The sequence below is a fragment of the Dromaius novaehollandiae genome, chromosome 1 (genome assembly GCF_036370855.1).
Source record: "Dromaius novaehollandiae isolate bDroNov1 chromosome 1, bDroNov1.hap1, whole genome shotgun sequence".
In the NCBI taxonomy this organism is placed as follows: Eukaryota; Metazoa; Chordata; class Aves; order Casuariiformes; family Dromaiidae; genus Dromaius; species Dromaius novaehollandiae.
In genome coordinates this window covers 52628168-52647579 of record NC_088098.1, presented here as the reverse complement: position 1 = coordinate 52647579, position 19412 = coordinate 52628168, and the positions used below count along the sequence as shown (strand labels likewise).

Here is a 19412-nt window from a genome sequence, read left to right as displayed (position 1 = left end):
TCCATAGCTGACGCTGAGAGCATCTCTGTGGGTGTGTGTACACACACACACACACACACACACACACACACACACACACACACACACACACACACACACACACACTCTTTAATTCGGGTCCTTGCACGTGACAAGCTATTTTCTTCAGCGCACGAGGCGGATTTATTTGGCAGCGAGGGCAGGGCCTTGTCGGAAGAAGGTAGGTTTGTGCCCCCGAGGGGGAAGTTTCCCGGTTTGGGAGGGAACCGCGCTGCCCCCCTCCCCCCTCCCCGGCGGCGGCGCGGCGCAGCCTCCCGCCCGCCAGGGGCCGCGGCGGCGCCGGGCGGGCGGGGGCGGGGCGCTGGCAGCATCGGGGGGCGGGGCCACCGCCCGCATTTCCCCCCCCCCCCCCCCCGCTGCTGGCGGCCGCGCGGCCTCTCGGCGGCCGTTACCCGCGCGCCGCCGCCGCCATGGCGACCCTCGGCGCGGAGGAGGACGCGCTCGGCCGTTACCGCTCGCCGCTCGTGTCGCGCTACGCCAGCGCCGAGATGGCGTTCAACTTCAGCGAGAGGAAGAAGTTCGGCACCTGGCGCCGCCTCTGGCTCTACCTCGCTCAGGCGGAGAAGGTACCGGCCCCGGGGGAGGCCGCGGGGGGGGCCGGCGGTGTCTCCGCCTGGCCGGGGGGGCCGGGCGCGGCCCTCCGCGGGGTTTGGTGCTCGAGCTGTCGGCCGCGCCCGCGTTTTGCTCGCGTCGCGCCTGCGATGCCCGCGGGACAGCTTCGCCGCTGCTGTCTCTGCGCCTTGGTGCAGCAACCAGCAGTGATGCCCTTCCTGTGGCTTTCGCTCAAAAATTGGAGGTGAAGCAATGTTTTCGGTTTCTCCAGGTTAAGTGAAAGAAAACTTACCAAATAATCTTCAAACCTAAAAAAAAAAAAGAAAAGAAAAGAAAGAAAGAAAAGGGTCTGTGGAGGTTGAAGGCCCACTTTTACACAATCGTTTATACGTCACCCTTAATACAACTGTCATCCCCCAGCAAATCAGGTTTTCCTGTTCCATACCCTCCCTCCTGTACTTTTCCCTTCTTTGTGAAATTAGTTTTGTAAAAGCTTTGGTAAGCAATTTTTTGTGGGCAGTAGGGGGGTTTTACCTTCTGAGCAAACAGGAATGTCCTTTTTCCAGCAGTGGGCTGTTTACTTTCCAGGAGGTGTGACTGCTGTGAGATATTCTATGGTGCAGTCAGTTTGCAGTTAATCTGTGCCACACGGACCACCCCAGTCATTCTGCAGCCAATGGTTTCTAGGTAGCCCAAATTTCAGAGATAAGTTTGATCCTGTCCAAAGCTTGTTCAAGAAACGCTCATCACGTTTCTGAGAGGTAGAGCATCACAGAAAACCTGGCAGTGCAAATGATTGGCATCAGTTCATCCATTAGGAAAGGGAGACTGAGAGTTATGTTCATGTTTGCAAGTTGTTGCATTAGTAGATTCTATGGAGCTAACATTTTAAGAACATAGTTTAAGTTAAATCATTTTACTTTGAATTTTGCCACATGGCAACTGTTGCTACTTAGTTGAGACAGTCACTTGTTAAGATGTATTAACTTAATTCCTTGCAACCCTGTTGGCATACCCTGAGAAGGAGAAGATTCATATCAACTTTTGACAGTGAAAACACTTCCAGGAGGGAAAAAGAAAACAAAAAACAAAAAAACTGCCTTGCCCTCTGACAGGATAACTTTCAAACATAATCATTGTGTATTTTTTCTGTGCACAAATCTTCAGTTTCCATTTTCAAAGTGCTTGAATTGATAGGAAGAAAACTAAGCACTAGGTCTAGCTGTTATTATTACCAGAAAGGCAGAGAAGCACTATGCTGGAGAATGAAGGAGCCATTCACAATGTTAGTGATGTGTTACTTCTCTACTTGAGGATTAAACTACTATGGTGGCCTTGCTAAACATGATATATTAGAAACTGATGATGCAAGTATATGGCCGTGATAAAGAGAAGCCTTCTTCTAAAATACCAGGTGCTGGGAATCGTCACTGCTGAGCTGTTGGAGTGAACAGACTGCAAATCTCTTTTGGTGTAGGGAGTGTTGTATTAAGAATGCATGCATAAGGAGCTTGCATGCTCAAAGCATGGCAATTTATGCACTAATTCCCTTGTCACCTAATAATTCTAGGAGACAATCATCAGCTTTTTCTTTTAGAGAACAAAGTATTTTACATGACTTGCCCAATAAGGAAAAGCAAGTTGCTGAAAGAGCCAGTGTGAGACCTCTAGATTTCCACTCCCAAACTCTGTGGACTCAGGGTCCCCTGTGTACCTCTGTTTCCTGACTAGTTTTCCCTCCCATTTCCAGTGCCAAGGTTTGTTTCCAGAACGTAGCAACAGGTCTTGCAATTTGTTGAGCGCCATATTTGTTGTGGGAGGAGGGAGGCTACTATTTTTATATGGTGTCCTCGTTCCTGAGGAGTTAGTCTTCTGATGTCAGCTCTGGACTGAAAGAGGAGAGTCAGCTACTTTCAGAGAGTCAGCTACTTTCAGCACCTGTTAGCTCTGTCAGTGGTCAGTTTAAGAGATGCATATAATCCTAAGCAGTTCCCCCAGGTTCCATATGGAAGATGCACAATAGTTATCTTTGAGGACGTTGTAAAAAGCCGGTAATCAGTGAACCATGGGCAGTACTTACTCCATTACTTATTCTCACTATGTTACAAGCCATTTATACGTCGCCTCTCTGATAAGCGTAGAAGCTTATTTTGCAGTAAATCAGAGTAGTAGGAACTACAGATTTTCTGAAGGTTGCAGGGAAGAAAAAGAGGGGGCATGAAGGTTAGCGATGAGTTTTAGGTGAAGGATGAGGGTCAGTTAAATGGTTTCAATATTGACCATACTTACAGGAGAAATTTAGGAGTAATCCACTTGGAATATGTGAAATGAGAACTGTGAAATTAGTTCAGTGGAACCTGGATTAGACAGAAAATCTTTTCAGTTTGTATTTTGTTCCTTATAGCAGGTAATACCAGGAGTTTGACAGAGGAGACTCGTCAAAGACAGTGATTACTAAGAGACAGCTTCTTAAACTAATATTCTCTCAACTCACGGTAGCTAGAGTTTGGATTAAGACCTGAAGCACATGAGTTTATACCCCTTCCAAAACTCTATTTTTTTTAACATTAATTCCTTTGTATTATGATACTTACTACCTCATTCTTTTTTCTTTCTTTGAACATTGAGCTCTTGACCTAAATACATTATTCAAAAGATAAATGTGCATTTTATGGAGCTCTTCCTTCTGTTAGAATTGGCTTTGACATCCTGCAGCATCACAGAATGTTCTTTTGCTCTTATTTGTAGGAGCCTATAGTAGGTCCCGATTTATTTTTTGTGCTATTTAAATTTCAGTGTTCTTCTGTAGTATGTTCCTTGTTAGATGAGCAGGCCAGTGTTCTCATTTTGTTTGTAGGAGATGTCCCATATTATCCATCCGCTTTGCTCTGGCTGTTAGGAGTGGGGGTGAATGAACAGTTGTAGCTGTTACAGCATTGCATCAAAGTATTGGAATGACCACTGAGGAATAACACCTTAAAAGTAAAAGCCAGGGAGTGCAGTGGGATCGCTGCCCTGTAGTACTTTGAAGAAATCCTATGGTCTCCCTCTAGTAGTTTTTCCCCTTAGTTTTCTTAGGTATACAGGTTTGAAGGACATCTGTTTGCTTTCTCCCTGAGGTCCTGTCAGTATTGGCAAAAAGTCATAGGGAAGAGGCTTCAGGTAATGTTTGTGGATGCATGAAAACAGCATTTGCCTTGGCACTGCCCTAGTCTTACATGTAGTTCTGTACATGTAAGGTTGACCAGTCATCCCTTTTCTTAGGAATTAATTCTGTCCTCTTTATGCGGCCATCAGTGACTACATGCCGTGGTCAGCTTTTCAGAATGAATCATGGATGTGTGAACGAGGTATGAGATTTTAATCCTGGTTCAAGACTGTATTGCCTGCTGAGTGGCCTGAGTTGCTGTTACAACTTTCAGGCAGTTCTTATCTGTACCTGTACACCTCAAAGACAGCAGTCTGGCACCAGGTACTTTTCCTCATTCATCTGAACAGTCATGATTATGGAATTACACTTGAAGTATGCCATTTTTAAGTTATGTGCATACTAATTACCTGATGAGGTCCTTGAAGACCCATCTGCTTCACTTGCTGTCTTCTGTAGTTCCAGATTCCACATGTGCAAAACATTTTATTAGTTTTGATTTTAGCTTTTGAAATGCTTTATATCACTAAAGCTTCCTGATTCGTGAATTATAATTACTAATGTGCAAGATGGTAGCATTTTAATTTAGAAAAGGCAGTAATGTCAAGTTTGTCATGAGATTTTTATACTCCCAGTATCAGGAAAAAAAAAAGCTTTCTCGTGACTTAGTTGACCTGTGCAAGTACAGAACTATGCAAGATTTATACCAGTGCATAATTCTGCAATTTGCTATCTTATTCTGTATTTAAGTTAGCTTGCTGAAGAAGTTTAGCTAGTATCTTTAAACATGGACTAACAGCATTTATCTCCTGCATCCAAATCAAGTAACTGGTTTCCCCAGCTTCCAGTTTTGGACTGAAATGAGATATTGTAGGATGACTTTTAGAAAGGTACAGACAACCTTTGGTTTCTGTATGTTCCAAGCCCACTATTTAATGTGATTTATGTCTGCTTGTGATCCAAACAGTTCTTCCCAACACAAGCTAGCTCATCATATGGTAGCTGATTATCCTTTACCCAAAAGGTGAATTACATTAAAAGAAGCTAAAACTATATTATTTTTCTGTCACTTTTTCCGTGGGACTCATTTTTAGAGTTGTCGCAAGGACGTTGTGTGATTGAGGAAGGTATGAAGTCCAAGAGGAACATCTAAGCATGAACACTATCCTATTGGAAAAGGTTGGAGAGCCCTAGAATGAAAGTATTTGCTGTTACAGCTCTGGACTGGGGCCTTGCTTGTGCCAAATTGCCGTGCTTCCAAGATGTGTCATATGGAAGTAAATTATCTGAACAGCTACTGTCTCAATTTGGATTGTCTCTTAAAGACAAAGGGAAATAGGAAGTTCTTTTCTCCTTGCAGTCGCTTGGACTTCCTATCACAGATGAGCAAATACAGGAAATGGAAGCAAATCTGGACAACATAGACTTCAAGATGGCAGCAGAGGAAGAGAAGAAGCTGCGTCATGATGTGATGGCCCATGTTCACACCTTTGCCCACTGCTGTCCAAAAGCTGCAGCCATCATTCACCTTGGAGCCACTTCCTGTTATGTAGGGGATAATACGGTAATATAATATTTTCAGTTTAATGCTTGCAGAGCTGGTTGAAACAAAGCCAGAGTTGTTCACTTGACAGCTTTTTTTATAAAGTTTTCTATTTCTGTATCAGTAGATTTTTCCAGACATTTTTATTAGTTTTGCTGTTGAAGTTAATTCCCCTTTATCCTAGCTACTCTGGGAAAGCAAGCCCCTTTTGCTTGCTTCCTTTTGATATGAAACAAGATTCATCAGCAAACTAAATGTTCTCTAAGCTCTGCTTGCATGTTATATATTCAAGGAGATAAGATAGTCATGATCTTGAGAGTTACAAACGCATACAAAATTTGGTTATGCCAATGGGACAAGAGCTCACTGGCTTGCAAAATAAGGCCACCTCTGATAAAAGTAGCTTGTGAGCTTTCAATTGCTGCTTGGGATATCTGCATCCATTCAGGATAAAACATTTCAGTGGCCAAGAGAATGGATAAGTTTGTTAAATAAGAAAGTACCACCACCATTCTACAGAGCTGTAAAGTGTTTGTGAAAAACCTGTATAAAACTGAATACAGACTGAAGCCTAATTTTCTGTTGTATTGCTGTTCCCTTGTGTCAAAGTCATTGCAACTTCTCATCCTCTTTTGTCCTCCAAGGAGCTGCTGTGTGATTATTTTTACCCTACTCCCTTGCAAACATGTTTGGCTTTTAGGTATTACCCACCTTCCTTGCAACACTTGGGACCTAGCTGTACTTGAGTCTCATCAGAAGGAGTTAACTGCTACCTGAGAGTCTGCTGACTATCCTGCTACCTTTAGCATACAGTGCTGGTATTTTCCACCTGGGATGAATGATGTAGTCTCCTGTTCCATGGACATCAGGAGTATCTCAGAACAATAATTTGTTTTGCCCAGTAGTGGAAATGAGTCTTCTGCTATCCAGTATGATTTTTTTATGGGTAGTACAGAACGGACAATGATAGATCCAGCATTTTTGTCATAAGAAGTTCCCTGCCACATTCTGATTCAGGGAGGGAAACAGAGGCTTCCTTATAAGAGACTTCTGAGCAGGCAGAGCATTTTAATTATCTGTATCCTCTCTATGTTAAGAGAGAAGCCATTGTGTCTTGTCCTTCAGATTGAATGGATGGTGTTGGACGTGGCCCAAATTTTCTTTCTTCTTCCAGGATCTGATTGTCCTCCGTGATGGGTTTAACCTGCTGCTACCCAAGGTGAGAAGGCGGTTGTGCACAGTATTTCAGAAGTGGGCAGCACTGATGGCATGTTAATAGACTGTGTTTAACGTGGATTTTCCTAGGCCCTGGTGGGGAGCTAGGAAGAGCTGCCCATATGGATTATTCTCAAGCACGTTGTCTTCTCCCCAAGGCGTTCTTTTCTTTTTCAAGCCTTCCCCCAAAGCTTTTTTGCTCACCAAGGGATTTATAAGCAATACTTTTCTATTTACTAGCCATTTATCTGTGCCATATGTACCGGTTTCAGAAAACTATTGCTTTCAGGGCCAGCTTAGGTATCCCCATACTATATACCTAGGAATGCATACGCATTCATGAAGCTATCTATCTAATACAATTTTCTGAGGTCAAATATCAGATTGTGGGAGTGTGGTGCAGTATTGCCTAACTCACCTGAATGTCTTGGCATCCTACTGCCCTGAATTGTAAATGTGTCGATGTTATACCCCAAGCAACTTGATTTCTGATCAATTCCAGGAAAAAAAGAAAAGGCTTAGGTATAAACCAGCTGCAGGGTTGGGTTGGGGATGAGGGCTGGGCTGGACTGGGCTAGCCTGAGCTGAAGTCCAGCCACTTGTATCATTTCCTACTTGAGTTTTGTAGCAAGCTAAAATTATGTGCGTGCCCTTAAAAAATGCAGAACACCATGTTCTACAGTGAGAGGGAGATATTTAAGCATTACACACTTGTTTTCCTCCCCCTTTTCTCACAGCATCATTGTGCTTATCATGCCAGCTTCTGCTTTCCCCCCCACCCTCATTCTTCCTCTTTTCTATCCTACCTGCATCCACCAGCTCGCCAGGGTGATCAGCCGGCTGGCCGACTTTGCTGAGAAGTATGCTGACCTGGCTACTTTGGGCTTCACTCACTACCAGTAAGTAGCCAGAAGCTTTTGCTTTCATTTTGTTGGCTGTGCTTTGGATAAGTTGATCAAGTACTGCTCTTTCTTTCTCCCTTCTTTTTCCCATTTCTGATCAGTGGCAGCTGGTACTTCTGGACATCACTAAGACGTTGTGTGAGGTTCAGAAAAGGGGCACATGCCTAACTGCAGTCTTATCTCAGGAAATTGAACTATTGCTGTGAATAGCTGTCAGCAGTTGTTTTAATACAGTTTCATGAGGAGCAACTTACTTGCTAACACAGATGTGTAAATTCTAGGCTGTTTCAGAAGACATGATTGGGAATTGCAGTAAGCCTGCCTTCCGGTCACGTTTTTGTAATGCTTGTTTTTCTGTCAGTTAAGTCAGCTTCAACTGCAGCTTAGAAAAACTTGATACTGGCAGGAAAAAACAGCTACTCAATCTGTCAGTGCAGCTGAAGCTTTCTTCTGAAGTGATGATTACAAGATCCCTCAGTTTTCATTTATCCATAAATGGATCCCTGGGAAGAATCAGGAAGAATTTCCCCTGTTTTGGGACAACAGTTTTCTGTCTCTTCGGAAACTTACTTTTTTGTGTAGCACAGCTGTCATTGACTGCTTTCAGGCAGACTGCTTTGTCAAGGAACAAGAAGATCTGGATAGGCCTGTTGCTGGGGGAGGTGGGTTAATCTGATGTTTCAGGGAAGACAGTTGCTTGCTTTTAGAGGCTTCAAACTTTGAGGAAAGCCTGGATTTTCCACTCCTGGCGATACAGAACACTAGGGCCAGGGCAGTTAAGCACAGATCATGTCAAGCTAGATGTCTTACACTTTAGAATGACTCCTGAAGGATAGAGGGAGCATCAGGTCAGGTCCCCCCTGACTGATGATTGAGTTGACATGGAATATACAGCAGCATAAGTTTTAGTCCTATGTCTCTCTTCATCCACAGGTTGTCAGAAGAGTATTCTCTTGGCTCAATTTTATCTTGACTTTTGGAAAGAGTGCAAAGGAATATTCAAGAAGTGTATTTTTCAAACAGTATAGCAGTTTTCTTTAGAGTTCATTCTGATAAATTTGAAGTAGTTTAACTTCCAGGCTCATTGTAAGGTCACCATTTTCTCTGCAAAGCATTTGCAGTGTGGTTGAAGTTGCAGATATGCATTTCAAGGTGGAATTCTTACAAAAAATACTGGATAACAAGATTGTTAATTATCACACATTTGCCTGGAGGCCAAGAAATGCATTTTGTAAATAAGGAATAGTCCCTTAGAAGAGCAGTAATTTAAAATCACAATGTGTACATGAATATTTCTGTTTCGAGAAACTCACGTCAGAACTCAGTGAGCTTTACATTAGCCTGTATGTCCTCTGTGTCCTTGAATATCAGAATTAGGAGAGCAGGTCTGATACACTCGCTCTTTCTACCAACCCTCTGATTTCTGTTCTTTGGGTTTGGTGCCGGTGAGGCGGCGGCACCTGCGGCCACCGCTGCCGCGGTCCAGCAGGGAGCGCCCTCGGGCCTCAAATAAACCACAGCTCTGGTGGCCTGAGGCGCGGGGGAAATGTAGGGAACAGAGGGAGACGACGGTTTCCAACAATTCAGTAAGTTTTAAAAATAGATCCGATTTTTGGATCAGAGTAACTGTGACTGAAGAGCAGAAATATGGAGACTGGGGAACGGATCTGTTAAGTCACATTACTTGCACTGACTGAGGCTTTTCCATTTGACAGAATTCTGGAAAAACACAGTATAACCCATTTTAGATGCTCTGAATAATGGGTCTCCAGTCCTCTTTTTAAAGAAACTCTAAAAATCCCAGTACTTAAACAGATGCCCTCAGATATCTATTCTCACTTATTTCTTCCTCGCATAAATGGAGTGGAATTTAATCCTCTAACATGCACAGAAACTACAATTACTATTTTCTCTTAATGTAGCTACATCTAATTCCTGAAAAGAATGATCATATCTTCCAGTATCATTTATTGGAGTTTTATATGTGCTGTTACCTCTTTTTACTTAAGACAGGTCTTTTTAATTTCTGCTCCAAGGAGTCTGAGAAAGACAGACCTTCAAGCAAGCTTCAACAGTAGACTCAGCAGCTAAGGGTAGTCCTTGTGGAGTTGCTGTGCAAATTGTCCATAAGTCGCATTCTGTTTTTGGTTGTTCTTAGACCTGCACAGCTCACCACTGTGGGAAAACGCTGCTGCTTGTGGATTCAGGACTTGTGCATGGATCTGCAGAAATTGGAGAGGGCTCGGGATGACCTGCGCTTTCGAGGTGTAAAAGGCACCACTGGCACTCAAGCCAGCTTCTTGCAGCTCTTTGAGGGAGACCATAGCAAAGTAAGTCAGCCCAACTGAGGGAGTGGACTTCCAGTCTCCCCCCAGTTCTTCCTCCAGAATGCTGTTGTGTTTAGGGGAATATGGAGATTCTGGCATCAAATTAGCAAGGGCACTGTGATCCCTTGGGGACCCAAACTGCATGAAAACAAACAGAATTGTGGGGAGGAGGTACTTCCAGGCAAGTATGAGGTTTGTTGGCAGTAAACTGAGAAGCGCAGAGGATCATTTTTGCTGTTGCTGCCCTTCTTCAGTCATTGCATTTTGAGGTCCCATTTGTTTTGTTTTCTTTGCCCCCGAGGTGGAAGAGCTGGACAGATTAGTGACTGCAAAGGCAGGATTTAAACGGTATGTAACAAGCATGCTTAGTAACCTAAATTTGGTGTTAACAAATGTGACTCCTGCTGTCCATCTTGGCCCAGATTCTGCTAGCTGCTGAACTGACATCTGTGCTGCTGTTGGTTTTATCCTTTTGCAAACTTCCATCCCCAATTGCAGCTTCCTGCAGGCCACTCCACTTCCTAAACAGGCCACTTCTACTTGTCTCCCTATCAAAGTGCAGCTATCCGTTTTTCCTCTGCTGCTCTTTCCACGTGCATGCTGCCCCAGGAAATCAACAGCCTGAATCCAAAGGTGTTCCCATCAAGGAAGAAGGACAACCTTGTCCTCTACTTAAACAGGCATTGTCACTCCTTTCTCAAGGTCTTGCAGTACAGTTGCATGTGCCCAGAGCACTTGACTTATTCTGTGCTTATTTCTAGGGCTTATATAGTTACGGGGCAAACCTATAGTCGCAAGGTGGATATTGAAGTCCTGTCTGTGCTGGCCAGTCTGGGGGCATCTATACACAAGGTGAGCACAGTAATTATATATAGGAGGGAGAAGGGGAGGCAAAGGGGGAGGCATTATGGATCTTGAAGGGAAGGAGCTCATTGTGCAGAATGGTTTCCTCAGAAAACATTAATTGGTGTTTGTTGTTCAGCCGTTCTCTTTGTGATCATGTAAATTCATCGCTAGGTGCGTTCCCAGGACATCATACCTACAAGGTCTTAAGACCAGTGGCAAATAAAACAAGTTTACTGAGCAGATGCTAAGATGGGTTAACAAATCCCACACCAGATATTAGTCTAATCTGTGCTAAAATTGATCCAATTAGAGTAAACGTCTTTCCTAGTGGTGTATGAGTTTTTAAATTTCACCATTTGCTTCCAGTTAATTGCTTCTCTGATAATGGTGTTATTCTCTCTGTCCTTGTGGATTCTTTTCATTGATTTATCTCTGTTCCTTCCCTCTCTCTTCTTGGGCTAAGTGATCTGTGGTATCTTCTTCTGTCTTAGATTCATAGGCTGCCTGGTTCAGTGAGCACACATTATCTGTGTTTGTAAATCACTGTGTAATTTTGTTATGCTTTTTCAGTGTTCCCTTCTGGTATCTCTTCCATTCCCTGCAAACATCTGCCCTTCTTAGAGTCCTGTTGTATTCTAATACAGTGGACCTCTTTTTTTCCTTATGTTCTCTTTACTTAGGGATTTTTAGGCCTAAATTAAGAGAATTTTTAGGCCTAAATTAAGAGTTTCAGTATAATATTCTCTTCTAGAAAATCTGCCCCCTTTTTCTTCTACATTGTAAAGCTATGCCAGAAAGTATGATTGCAGTGTCAATTTTTCTGTCAAATTTTTCACTGTCTCCCCAGTTTACTTCTTGGACACAGAGGCAAGCAACTCTTCAAGCACATTGACAGGAATTCATACTGGCGTGTGTTAGTTTGGTTCTGTGTATTAATTTCTTGGGTTTCTTCCTAGATTTGTACTGATATTCGTCTTCTGGCCAACCTGAAGGAAATAGAGGAGCCTTTTGAGAAAGACCAGATTGGTAAGGGATGGCATTTCTGGGGGCCAGTGTATGCACTTTCCCACTTATGTTGGTGCAGCCTTTTGAGCAAACTTAGAAATGTCACTGACAGAAATTGCTTTAAGTACACTGGGGTTTGAAGTTACTAATATTTTGAGTCCTTAGGAAAAAAAGTACTCAAAAGTTTCTGGGTATATAATAAGTAGTTAAAATCAGACTCCTGCTCTTGCATTTCCTGGATTTTGGGAAAGAGCAGAAGCAATCAAGTACTTACATCCCATTTGCCACAGAAGGGGGCCTGGGTCTAAGCAGAACTTATTGTTTTCCATTCCTACTGAAGCTAACTGGAACTGTAGGTTTTCAGCTTGACTCAGCGTTTTATCTTCATAAACAGACAAATTTGGAATAATAAAATTAGACTAGACCCTTGCTAGAAAAAATATCAATGACATGATTCTGAGGTGGGTAGAAGAGAAAGTTTTGGATCTGGACTAGAGGAAATCTCAGGTGCATAACTTAGTCCTTAGCCATATCTGTTACTTCAACCATTCTGCATTTTATGATCAGTTTTGATCTCCATTCACCAGAGAAAAAGGCAGCCAGTATAAGTGTCTGACTTTCAAGGGCAGTGTTATTGAGCAGACAGGGTCTCAAACACTGCTGAAGTTGCCATGGGTAGTCTAGAGAGGTGCTGCTAAGTATTGCAGAGTAAAAATAAAGTCCATTTGTTCTTTTCATGTGGCAGTGTTTTATCTGCTTTGCAGAATTGCAGAATATGTTTGAACTCTTTTCTCCCCACAGTTGGATGGTCTAATCTGAAGGAGAATGGTGATGGTATATCATTGTCATTAATCCATTTTGTCCTTAAGAAAACATCATGTGTTGAGTTTCTAGACAAAAATATGATTTTTGACATAGTTTTCTTCTTGGGGGAAGGGATTTCATCTCTTTTTCTCTGAATGCACTTTTTCCATTGCCCTGTTTCTATCACCCTCTCTTCTTATGCAGGTTCAAGCGCTATGCCTTATAAGAGAAACCCAATGCGTTCAGAGCGGTGCTGCAGCCTGGCTAGGCACCTGATGACTCTGGTCCTGGATCCCCTCCAAACGGCCTCTGTGCAGTGGTTTGAGCGAACATTGGATGACAGTGCCAACAGGTGTGTTTAAATCATGCAGTGGTTTTAGTTCTTGTGCAGAACGGTGCTTTGATATATTTAGAAAATACTATTTTTAAACTAAAACCATAGTTTAGTCTTGAACTTCAAGCTGGCAGTTATCACCTTGGTGAAAAGCAGTCTCAATAGAGAGAGTCTAGAGACTGTAAACTGATGTTCTCTCTCTTTACGATCAGATAAAAACTGTTAATTTTTATACCATCAAGATCTTCTGGAAAGTAAACCAGCAGGAAGAGTGATGCAGAAGCTATGGGTAATAAATTGTTCTTTTAGTCTTTTCCTGTCTCAACAGCATATTGCTACAGGATATCAGTTCTCACATTTCTCAAACTAGTTTTCCTTCCTGTCTGTTCTGAACCTGGATCTTGTTAGTCCTCTTCACATATTATAGAATAGTTCAGCATTTTATATACAATCCCTTCATCCTCCAGTTAGTCTGAAGAAACTTATTTCAATTTCTTTGTAAAGTATTGTTCTTTACTAGAAGTTGTTCAGACCCTAAAGAAAGAGCATAAACCATTATTACTGTAAGTAAAGTTTCATGAGAACCTATGCACGTCTTCTAGATACTATTGAGCAAACTCTGCATTGTTCTCTATTTCTTCATTATGACTATTTTGAGATGGGCAGTACTTATCTATAATTATTATAAAGTAAATGACAGCAATTAATTTCATTGCTTCCAACTTCAAGTTAGTATTAAATTTGCACAGAGCTCATATTTACCTTTGAAATGTTTTATCATTGAAGTAGTCTTCTGTCACAGAATTTGATCTCCAAGAATCTTAGAAACCTGAGATTTCTAAGATGCAGGGCAATGAGGAGCAATGAATAATAGAAGTTTTGGCTGTAGACTGGTATTCAGATTATTGATTAGAATGTTATTTTAAAGATGTCTTTGCAAAAAAGATTTCTGCATAAAATTTCATGAAAAAATAGAAGATCTTTTCCCCAAAATGACTTGACTACGCAGCTTCAAATGCTACTTGTTTTCTTAAGAAAAGAGCTGCATGGACAGCAGAAGATAATGCAAAATTTAAGCAGTTGGTTGCTGATTGAGCTAGCAGGTTTATTTCCCATAGCTATCAAGTGTTAAGATACGTACTGGAATGTTCAAATTTTATTTCCACTTAACTGAATAAAAAAGTTCATCTGTCCACCTCATAATCCAATTATGAAATTCTGTGCCTTGGATTTTTCTTGTCAAAGCTAAAGTGTTTTGAAAAGAGGGCAAGTAGAGAAAAAGCAAGCATATAACCTACAAAATAGCAGATAGAGTCCTTCTGAGGATGGTGTGATAGAATTTGGGGCCTTAACTGTAGCACAAGATTCAAGCACTAGTATATTTTAAAATATTCACAGTTTAGAACTAGTGAAGTACTGCTGTCACAGGTGGGTGATGTTGTAATTGCTGCACAGAGATCCAGAGCCTTTTGCCTGTTGCAGCTCAGCCCCACTACTGCTGTGCTTTCCCTCCTTTCCGCTTTGTCAGGAACCTCCTCAGTGACCAGGAGCTGGTCTCTTGGAGGGAGCCGGCAGCCCGCTAGTGACAGAGTGATCTCTCTTGAGGAGCCCAGCAAACGCATCAGTCACTTTGGAAGCTCCCCGTTGAGCACAGCCAGGCACAGCATGAGCATGCAGCAAGTCCTACTCCTGCAGGGTAGGATCAGTAGCCAAGGCAACGTGAAGCATGTGGGAGAAGAGATTTGCATGTGTTTGCTAGCTCTGTAGATTGCTGCCCTCTTTTCTAGCTGTGTAATCATAGAAAGCTCCAAGATAATTCAGTGTGCGCCTTTACCCTTTCTTTTTCTTTCTTCCCCTATATTGACAAAAGGACCAAACACCCCCTCCCTTACTCTCAGCTCAAGAGCTACTGCTATAAGATGTCCCTTAGCTTACCTGGTTGTGACCTTTACACAGCAAGAAGCACCTATAAGGAACAGCTCCAGCTTTAGGGCCACAGTAATACTATCTAGAGACATCTGCAGAAACTTAAGAGCTGGATCTGAGGTAGGCTGGATCGTGGCCTTTTATTGCTAACTGGGGCGCTGGGTATGTGTGTTTCATAGGCGCGTGTGTCTGGCTGAGGCTTTCCTCACAGCTGACATCATTCTGAGTACACTGCAGAATATCTCCGAGGGACTTGTGGTATATCCAAAGGTAAAGCAGGAGATAACTTGTGCAGTGTTGCATCCTTGTTAATGCTGCAACTATGCCAAAATATGTGAAAATCCTCCCGCTCAGAGGATTACATTTTTGTCTACTAGTTCAAAGGGTTTCTGAATTCTGCTCTCCATTCTCACTGTATGCAGTACAGAAATTAAAGGGAATTTGTTGAAGCCAAAACATAGTAAATTCAGAACTTCTCAAAGGGATGTTTTTTCTCTGAACTGCACAAAGGATCTGTAGAACTTACTGCCAAAGTGTACTGTCAAGACAGATCTCTTACAGTCCTGTAACTTACCTATACTTAAAGAAAAAAAAAAGGATATCTTTTCTGCAGTAATGTTCCTCGTGTGATACCGCTTCTAAGTATCATCAGCTTCAATTCCTAGATTTCCAGGTCCAAGTTCAAAAGAGAAATTATCTTTGCATCATTGTATAGTCTTTAGGATTCAAGGAGAAAGGCAAACTTCACCAGGAGTCTCAGCTTTACCAGTTTTCCAGTTTGTTTGTTTGGGTTTTTTTCAGGTGATTGAGAGGAGGATCCGGCAGGAGCTGCCGTTCATGGCCACAGAGAACATAATCATGGCAATGGTGAAAGCAGGAGGCAATCGTCAGGTACAAACACAGTGGAGAATACCTGTATTCACCACCTAGCATTTCACTCTTGAGAAACAAAAGCTATCTGGGCTCTTCTCCTGACTACCCCACCTTTCTTTGTTTCCAGCCTGCTCCCACAAAGTTATTAGTATTACATTGGTGCTGCAAAGCCAGACTGCTCTCTGAGGAGAGAGCAGTCATGGAGATCCTTATTTACTGTTAGGAACACTGTGTGTGTTGGAGCTAATCTGTCTGGCTATGCTGGGGAGGAGGAGAGAGACCTATTTTTATTACAGTAGATATCAGGAGGCTCTTTTTTTTCTTTTTGGTAAATGTTTGGAGGAACTTGGAACACAGGCTGGGCTTCTTTAAATGGAACATGTTGGTATTTGGATATCTTATAAACTTAAAGAATGAATCAGTGCTGTTAATGACAAAGCAAGTAAGACCATTCTGAACCATCCATTCTTGTGTTACATGTCTCTAAGTCAGTATAGTGCTTTGTTATTACTGACTTGGTTTATAGGCCTTCATTCAGTTTTCTGTGTCCAAACCAATTGAAATTAAATGTTTTTCTTAGCAAATAAATCCAGATACAATTAGATTTAGTGCCTTATCCATTAATTTCACAATTCCGTTTAAAACTAATAATCAAATTTTCATCTTAATAGACCAGCTTATTTTCACTTACCTTTAGATAGTAATTTTTCCTTCCATGATTGTTTCCACATCAGGGACAGAAGTTAAACTTGCAGTATAGTAACAGTGGTTGGGTTTACTGGAAGCTTTGAGTGGGATATGTGGTTCTAGTTGTCTGAAACACTTCTGACAACTCACCTATGATATTAGTCAAGAAACACTGTTTCTTTTCTGGGTCTCTCTGATGTTTGTCACTGGGTCAGTCAGTAGGCTTCCTAACTAAACATATTAGGGTTCATATCATGTGGATAAGTTTCCATATCTTTTCAGCTGGTTCTCTTTCTGAAGTATCCCTTAATTTTCGAAACAATCCCCTTTCTCTATTTTGATTCAATTGAAGAGCTAATTTTATTTGTTTGTTATTGGCATACCTTCATTCTGATATTCTTCAATTATAATTCTACACAGTTATAAAACCTGTTCTTATTCCTGTTAGTATGTTCTGTTATTGTGTGCTGGGAACACAGAAAGAGCACCTTTTCTAAAGACAAATCTGAGGTTTCCCACCTCATTGCAGAGAAAGGGAGCTCCCTGCCCTTTCCCACTGCTGAACATCCAGAAGACTGATCTGTTCATCTGGGGCAGAGAACTGGGCAGGTCAGTGCTGGAGCAAGACAGCCTTTCGATGGAGGAAACAGAACAGTAGATCATTTTACCCTGAACTGAAGATTAATCAGGGATAATACATTTGCAGAGGAGATCCTGATATGGCTATAATTGCCACGTGGCTGTAGTTTAGGGCCAGCATGGTAGCCTAATCTGATTTTGCAGATGGTTCCTGACTGCAGTTGGATTCTCTGTTTTTTGCAGATTGAGTCCGCAGAAAGTCAAGCAAGTAGGAAGTCTTTTAGGGAAATTATTATAAGGTTTTCACAGTGCCAGTTTCTTGTGAGGATTCCTTGGGAGAGGATGTTTCAGACCCTCATGTTTTTGTCCTTTTTTTCTTTCCATCCATCTTTATGTAAGCCATGTAAGCCATGGTTTACATAGTTTCATTGCTCATTAAGTTGAATAGTTTTTTCTTTTTTCTTTTCCAAGCTTGTGTATATTTTGCACTATTATGCTTCAAAGATGTTCCATACAGCAGATGACTAGTGGCAAATAAGTAATTCTTTTACTACAGTTCATAGAATATTTTGGGAACAGCTATTATAGTCTTTCTTTGGAAAAATCATGTAAGCACGAGATAGAACAACTAAAAAAATCCCATAGTGAATCTCAAGAGTATTTAGAGGTTTGAAGAAGTGGAAAGGATTCCACTGTCTTAGTGTTTGGTATAACTGAACAGGGAATGTATTTGTCATTCAGACCATTAACATCAAAGGGCAGATGTGGAAGGATGAAGAAAATCTTGTTTTAATATAGTGATATGTGACACTCTGCAGTCCAGGCTGTGTTCCATTTGTATGCCGTCCAGTGCAGTAGGCTTTTATGTTTTTTCCTTCTGTACACAAGTTAGCAGGCTGGACATAGGCTGTTAGTAACAGTGGAATGACTTTTTTCTTTTCTTATCCCCTCATATTTTCTCCGCCGCTCCAGGATTGCCATGAGAAGGTTCGCGTTCTTTCCCAGCAAGCAGCTGCTGTTGTGAAACAGGAAGGGGGTGATAATGACCTCATTGCCCGTGTCCGTGCTGATCCCTACTTCAGCCCCATCCACGGACATCTTGAAAGCCTTTTGGATCCCTCCTCCTTCACTGGACGTGCTCCTCAGCAGGTAAAGTAGTGGAAAGAGGCTAAAAGTGTTACGGGTTGTTATGCAGTGAACTGTCTAATCCTACATCCCCTTGCATGCCAGAGAACATGCACGTTTTGTATCTCTGTCCATACTGCCAAGGTGGACACCTTTCTCTTTTCCATTCTCCTTGACTTCCTTGTCTTTCTCCTCTGTGGCCTTTGCACTTTTGACCCTGGACATGTTTGACTGCTAGGTGCCTCTGTGAGACAGAGTCCTCAATGAGGCAAGCAAGGTCTGAATGGGGTGGAGAAGGGAATCCTTTCTTTTGCTAATTTTCTCTTTCCCCTCTTTCTTGAACAGGTGGCAAAGTTCCTGAAGGAGGAGGTTCGACCAGCACTAGTGCCATACCAAAGCAAGATGGGTGGGAAAATTGAGCTGGCACTTTAGGCTTATTCTACAACGGTGTTTGGGTACAGGACAATAATAAAAGTTTTATTGAATGAGGTCTGTTTACTGTGTCATGTTATGTTGGTTGTCTGTAGTTCATTTCCTATTTAACCCCCAGAGCTTATAGCCACCTTGATTCCAGATGATCTTTTCATTCCCTGTCTGCTTGTTTAATCAAGCCTCTGTGTTTTGTGTGCTGAGTTACTGAGAGACACTTGATTGTGACAAGGTACCTTTATCACAGTACCTTTCAGTGGCCCCTTACAGAGCACTGCCAGCTGTTTGAAAGAGCAATGCCAGCTGCTGCCTGGCATTCATATATGACTTGTTGAAGAGCATGGGCTAGGAGAACTGAGTCCATTGCCATCACCATCTTACTCATCTGCTCTTAAACTCCACAGGTGACTCAAAAGATGATAGAAGACTGTCCTGGCTTTCAGAGTACTGTGATTTGGGGAGCAAATAGGTCCAAAATATTAGGAACAATGAAGTGGAGGGGCCATGGGACTTACTGGCTGCATCAAACTGGTGGTCTTCAAGGCTTTATGATGCTCCTTGGCTGTTTTAATACTGTGCCTGTGTCTCTGTAGCTTTTGGAAACCATATTTACAGATGTAATTTAGGAACTAGCTCTTGCAATTTACTTTTCCAGGTCCTTGGCTGTAGGTGCTTGGTAGTGAATGGCAGGTGGATTCTGGCATGTGGAAATCATTCTCTACAGTAAATAAGTTTTGTCTGATAAGGAGAAAATGAAAGATGGGGGTATTTGTTGGATGCTAGAGAAATTCAGGAGCTTTGATGATCTTGTTTCTGGCCCTGAATGTTCTTCTGTTTATGTCTGTGCTTTACTGGACATTCAGTTCTGGACCAAACTCCTCTGCTTTTGACTTAAACTGGAAAGACTCCCTTACCACTTCTTCCAGTGTCATTATTGTACAACCCATTTCTTTTTACTTAAGTGCAATAAAAAGCTCCCTCCTACCTCTGTTATTTATTCAGACTCTCAGAGATTATATGATCGGAATTACTTGATTTTTTTTTTTGAAGTATGATTGCTGTGAGAGAATTAACAAAA

At 42.1% G+C, this 19412-nt stretch overlaps 1 protein-coding gene across 1 annotated transcript; it reads left to right on the top strand.

The window, feature by feature from the left end:
* The first annotated feature begins 390 nt into the window (after positions 1-390).
* Positions 391-18393, top strand: ADSL (adenylosuccinate lyase). The gene is made up of 13 exons (XM_026101729.2): positions 391-605; positions 5100-5303; positions 6457-6501; positions 7317-7396; positions 9558-9729; positions 10028-10074; positions 10488-10578; positions 11529-11598; positions 12586-12733; positions 14821-14911; positions 15443-15532; positions 17753-17929; positions 18251-18393. The coding sequence occupies exons 1-13, from the start codon at positions 450-452 to the stop codon at positions 18335-18337; spliced, it is 1458 nt and encodes a 485-aa protein (XP_025957514.1). The 5' UTR covers positions 391-449; the 3' UTR covers positions 18338-18393.
* Positions 18394-19412: the final 1019 nt, after the last annotated feature.

Coding starts and splice junctions, on each gene's coding strand:
- ADSL (XM_026101729.2), top strand. CDS start 450: ATGGCGACCCTCGGCGCGGAGGAGGACGCGCTCGGCCGTTACCGCTCG. Junction 6,502..7,316: donor TTAACCTGCTGCTACCCAAG/GTGAGAAGGCGG, acceptor TGCATCCACCAG/CTCGCCAGGGTGATCAGCCG. Junction 10,579..11,528: donor TGGGGGCATCTATACACAAG/GTGAGCACAGTA, acceptor GTTTCTTCCTAG/ATTTGTACTGATATTCGTCT.